Consider the following 5,040-nt stretch of genomic DNA (forward strand, 5'->3'; position numbering starts at 1 on the left):
CTTAGCTAAGTGTGTAACTGCCGTCAAGGTTAGCATCAGTTTTAGTGTGTTTGTTAGCGTGTGTGCAAGTTGTGCAAGATCCCAACCCGAAGCAAGGACAGGCAGAGCCCGAGCGCGACCGGGAAAGCCGTGTGGTTCCCCCGTTGAAGCCTCCCGGTCAGGAACACCTGCGACCACAAGAAACCAGCCCATCTTTCCTATGTTTTTCTCATCCTTCTCGCCGGAACTGTAAGTTTTTACTGCGTTTTGCTCCTGCGAGTGAAGCGGTAGTTATTGTGTTTTGCCTCACCGCACCCCAGCTTCGTACAGGCCTGCAACATTTGTTATTTTCAGTGTGTGCGTGTGTTTGGTGTGTGTGTGGGCCCACGGTTTAAGTGTATATGCATTTCATGTATGTATGTATTTCATATATGGGTGTATGTGTAGTATGAATACTTGTATATAATGCATTAACCAAGGATTGAGTAGCTGATTGATTACTGCTTATAGGGATCAGTTTTGTACTTTCATTGTATTTCATTTCATATTCATCCTAAATACTGTGTGGTAACCAAAACAGGAACTGATTGCATAGAAGTTATTCTGAACCAAACTAATTTTGTTAATTAAAAATATATACATTTCGCATTCTAGCCCAGTGTGTGGTTGGAATTATTAATAGTTTAAAAAAAGACTGGTTCTACTAAACCATACAATCCGAGTAAAGGTAACACTTTAACTCTAGATAAAATCACGAACCTAAATGCCCTATTTTCCCAGTTTTAGTCAACACAAGGAATTCATAATACAGAAGGGAGTGGGGCGCTACATAAAATGGAGGCACCACTGGGATTAAAAATTCAGACCAACTGAGATAAAGAGTTAGTCTAGCTGTAATAAATTTAGAATTGATTAAACCAGACATTGTTAAAAGTAAGATTCCAGAATAATACATAGAATACACACAGCTACTGAATTTAAAATAGGCCTTAGCCAAATTGTACATTTACTTACGGTAGGTCACAGTACAGAAGGTCATGGCACAGCTGCCTTACTGGTGCAAAGGAGAGGGTATTGACCCTGAACATGCCATACTAGTTAAGGATGTTCCTGTAGATACAGAACTGCATTTCATTGAGAGCACCCTAGAATCTATCAAGGCCCTAACTATGCTGTACTAGCTAGTCTTGCTGGAGTCTCTGCCTGCACTCGGCACACGATGTATATTTACCTTAACCATTATGTGGAAATGAACATCTAACAATGTCTCTCTCTCTCTCTCTCTCTCTCTTTCTCTCTCTCTCTCTCTCTCTCTCTCTCTCGCCACACATGCTACTCCTGAGACACCAGTGATCCTGACTCCTCCCGCCCTGCGGACCGATCCATCCTGGTGTTATCATCTTTCATCCCCCTGTCAGCTTCCTGTCTACATCGCCATCCCCTTTGTTCATGCCCCAATTTACTTTCAATTGTAACTGCCCACGTGGTCGGCACCTATTGCACACCTGTCTGGCCAAGGAGGGGTCTCCTCTCTCTGTGGTCCTCCTCAAGATTTCTCCCATTTTCCCATTTCCCTTTTGGGTTTTTGGGGAGTTTTTTCTTGCCTGCCATGAGGATTAAGTCAGGGGGTGCTGTCATATTTTGATTTGACTGCTGTGGCCTGTAAAGCCCTTTGAGACTGTAAACAGTGATATTGGGCTCTAAATAAACTTGAACTTGAACTTGAACTTGAACTCTTGGACGCGTAAGAGTGAGAGGAAGGACATATGACCCTAACCAACAGTGTTTGAATGTATTATGTGAGTGTAGAGAAAAGGTGAACGGCAAGAGCATTCCGCTGGATGTTTTGCCCGAGGGAGCTGAGGAACCATGGAGGATTGTGGGGCCCTTAGCTGAGGAACATCAGATGCCTGCTCAAGATGGACGGAGAGGAGACCATGTAGCGGATGCTGCTAGCCCACTCCAGGCCTGCTCACCTGAGGCCATCATTAGAGCGGTAGGAGATCTGATTGAGAAAACAAAGAAGTCTTCCAGTGAGAGTAGCTCCTATAGGAGACTGTGAACTTTCTCCGGAGTCCAACCTGTACCTGCTGGGGAGGAACAACTTGTCAACTGGGTAGAGCAGGCTCGCTTTATGGTTGAGGAATGTGATAGGTCAGACAGAGAAAAGGGAATGAGGATACTGGTGAGTTTGAAGGGACCTGCCTTGGAAATTATCCAGGCTGTTCGATTTAATAATCCAGAAGCAACTCCTCGAGAGTACGCTGATGTCATTGAGAACACGTTTGGTACCCTTGAGACAGAGGAAGAACTCTACTTTACCTTCAGACTCCTTAGCCAACACCCAGGTGAGAGACTGTCTGAGTTCCTGAGAAGAATGGAGAGGGTTTTGAGCAAAGTTGTGCAGAAAGGAGGCCTGCCACCTACCTTAGCAGATCGTGCACGCCTAGGACAACTCATTAAAGGAGCCACTGGGTCGGACATGATGGTTCTTAACCTAGGCATCTGCTTATCAACAAAACAAGAAGAGGAAACAATGGTAGAAAGAGTTTACATTTATTGCTGACGTTTTTATAATACATTGTATAATACAGACACAGTTTGAAAAGATGCTTAAAAACAGAGAAGTCCAATGAATGAGATCAGTGCTGTGTGCGCGCATTTAATATATTTCAGTAGTGTTGGTCCTGTGATCTTACAGCCAATTCAAGTCCAGCCCCTCCCCAGCAAATGAGCCTCTTGTCACACCGTAGTCAAGTAAAAGTTCCTCATCCACACTGATGTCCCTCATGGCGACGAAAAGTATAATGTCCGTTTCCTGCCCGTACTGCTAGACTGTGAACAGTCTGGGTCGCATACTGGTGCACTTGGTGGAGTGATGAGCTGTTCCATGGTTGTCTTGGTTTGGTGGCACTCGCAGTGGCTGTCACGTGTGTCGATGCACTTTCCTCTGCCCTTCTTGTTGGTGTAAAAAAAACATGTACCCAGTGTCATTTCCCCATGTGTTTTTGTGGGTGTGGAGTCCCTCTGCCGTGGAAAATTGTTTGCTGTGGTAATCACAGACCACCTCCCCCTTGGAAAATGGTCGAGTGGTTACCACGCCTCTGCCCTTTTCTGCCATGTCCTTCGTGCAAAGTCCCTTCCCTTTCTGGTACTGGACTAATTTCTTGATCTCCACGTTGTCCATTGCTGACTCCACCGCACCAGCTGGCTTCCAGCTGCTGAGCACTTTTTCAGCATTTGGAACATTGACCGTCCAGCTCTGCTTCTTTATACAGCTGTTGACTTGGCTCTCAGAGGGTAGACGTCTGTCGAAATGTGCTGTAAAGACAATGAAAAAACTTCTGTTACTCAACATGTCCGGCACTTTGATTGCAGTGCAGTGATCACTTGGAGCTGTGATTGTTTCATGAGGAGGTTATTGGCATTTGAAACTTTTTTCATGTATACTCACACAGAATGTGCTGCATCCTTAGCTCCAGCTGCTTGTGGCGCCACCGGTCGTAACAATGGCGCACATGCCTCTCTGCCAGCTGCTCCCAGATCGACCGATTGGGAGCACAGCCATTCAGGGTTGATGAAGTCATATCCCTATATGACTTCATCGATAGGTCATACGCCATCTGCTTGTCCATCTTGTCAGACCAGTGTTTCACTGACGCTTCTCCTCGAGTCGAAGTGTCACTGCCAGAACTAGAACAAAGAATGAGAGGGTTAAGAACATGCCATTATCACGTGGAGAGCAAGCAACAAACTATATCACATCTCCAGGTATATGAGGTACTTACTTGGTGTCACCAGCCAGGGGTCACGGAAGGAGAGACCCTCTGACGATGTTCCCCGCCTCTCACGTTCTATAATGCTTCTCAACCGTGGCCGTCGAGTGAGCGAGGTAGTTGGCCACCAAGGACTTGTTGGCATCTACCATGTCCTTCTTGGTGGCAGTCTCAAACAGTCAGCATGGCATCTGGCTGGTTACTTTGGGGCAGTTGTACCTATAACGTTAGCGTAGATATATATTAATATTACACACTTGCTGTGTGTTATCATAATAATTGCATCATATATGAAACATTGTTGAAATGGATTTGTTTGACTAACTTGTTGTGCAACCGTTCCAAGTCGTTGCAAGCACTATGAATGGGTTTCCCCATGCTGGAGACCAAGAACTTGTCCTCAGAAGTGTCGTCCTCCACCAGCTGTCTCTATTTGCCAAGCTGCACCTCCTCGAAATATGCCTGGAACCACTATCGAGAGAATAAAAACAATAGTGAACCGTAAACATCTTGCTCAGGTACTGAACACTAGTTTGAAAGTAGTTATCACAGGGAAAATCTTTCGCGTAGATCTTACCGTCTCCTCCTCCTGGTCAAGCACGAAGGTAGCCACCTGTGTGACGACTGCCTTGTGCTCCAGGACTTCAGCAACTACATGGCCGCCATGCTCAGAGACTGGTCTTCGCTGCACCCACACCTGGATCTAGACCAAAAGGAGTTTTGTGAACAATGAGGCTACTGAAATGAATATGTAACAAATGACCTAGTAACCCCCCACCCCACCCAAAAAACCTGATGCTAAACAATATGTACAGTCATGCTCGACAATACCCGATTGCTGCATATGACCGAGTACCAGAGTGGCCTCCAGGTAGTTCACTACCAGCTGCTGCTCTGATTTTGCCAGCTTAGACCCCTCCACGGCCTGCGGGCCCACCAGCTTCCTGATGACTGTCAGGAAGTCATTCCTGGCAGCCCTCAGGATGAGCCTGCAGTCATGTGGAGACAGCAACCCTTCTGTCAGGATGGCACACCTGTTAAAAGGCAAATGATGTTGATATGTTGATGTTGTTTTATGAAATTGAATTCAAATAGACATGCATCCGGTTTGGTTGTATAATTACAGACACAAACCTAACATAACCAAATACAAACCTCTTCCAATCTCAGCTTCCATGCTGTTCTTCATACAAATCCGTCTCAGATGGACTGGGAGGCTGAATACAGGCTTCTGACAGCCATTGCACACAAGGAAATGCCTGTTGGATTTCATAGAGGGACAGAG

The 5,040-nt window shown here is 45.8% G+C and overlaps 1 protein-coding gene across 1 annotated transcript; it reads left to right on the forward strand.

The window, feature by feature from the left end:
• The first annotated feature begins 1,016 nt into the window (after positions 1-1,016).
• On the forward strand, positions 1,017-2,545 carry LOC115810295 (paraneoplastic antigen Ma1 homolog). Its single transcript, XM_030772220.1, has 3 exons — positions 1,017-1,153; positions 1,789-1,975; positions 2,078-2,545. The coding sequence occupies exons 1-3, from the start codon at positions 1,017-1,019 to the stop codon at positions 2,543-2,545; spliced, it is 792 nt and encodes a 263-aa protein (XP_030628080.1).
• The last annotated feature ends 2,495 nt before the right edge of the window (positions 2,546-5,040 follow it).

Source organism: Chanos chanos, chromosome 4 (assembly GCF_902362185.1).
Source record: "Chanos chanos chromosome 4, fChaCha1.1, whole genome shotgun sequence".
Taxonomy (NCBI): domain Eukaryota; kingdom Metazoa; phylum Chordata; class Actinopteri; order Gonorynchiformes; family Chanidae; genus Chanos; species Chanos chanos.

Coding starts and splice junctions, on each gene's coding strand:
- LOC115810295 (XM_030772220.1), top strand. CDS start 1,017: ATGGCACAGCTGCCTTACTGGTGCAAAGGAGAGGGTATTGACCCTGAA. Junction 1,154..1,788: donor ATCAAGGCCCTAACTATGCT/GTACTAGCTAGT, acceptor ATGTGAGTGTAG/AGAAAAGGTGAACGGCAAGA. Junction 1,976..2,077: donor CTGAGGCCATCATTAGAGCG/GTAGGAGATCTG, acceptor CCTGCTGGGGAG/GAACAACTTGTCAACTGGGT.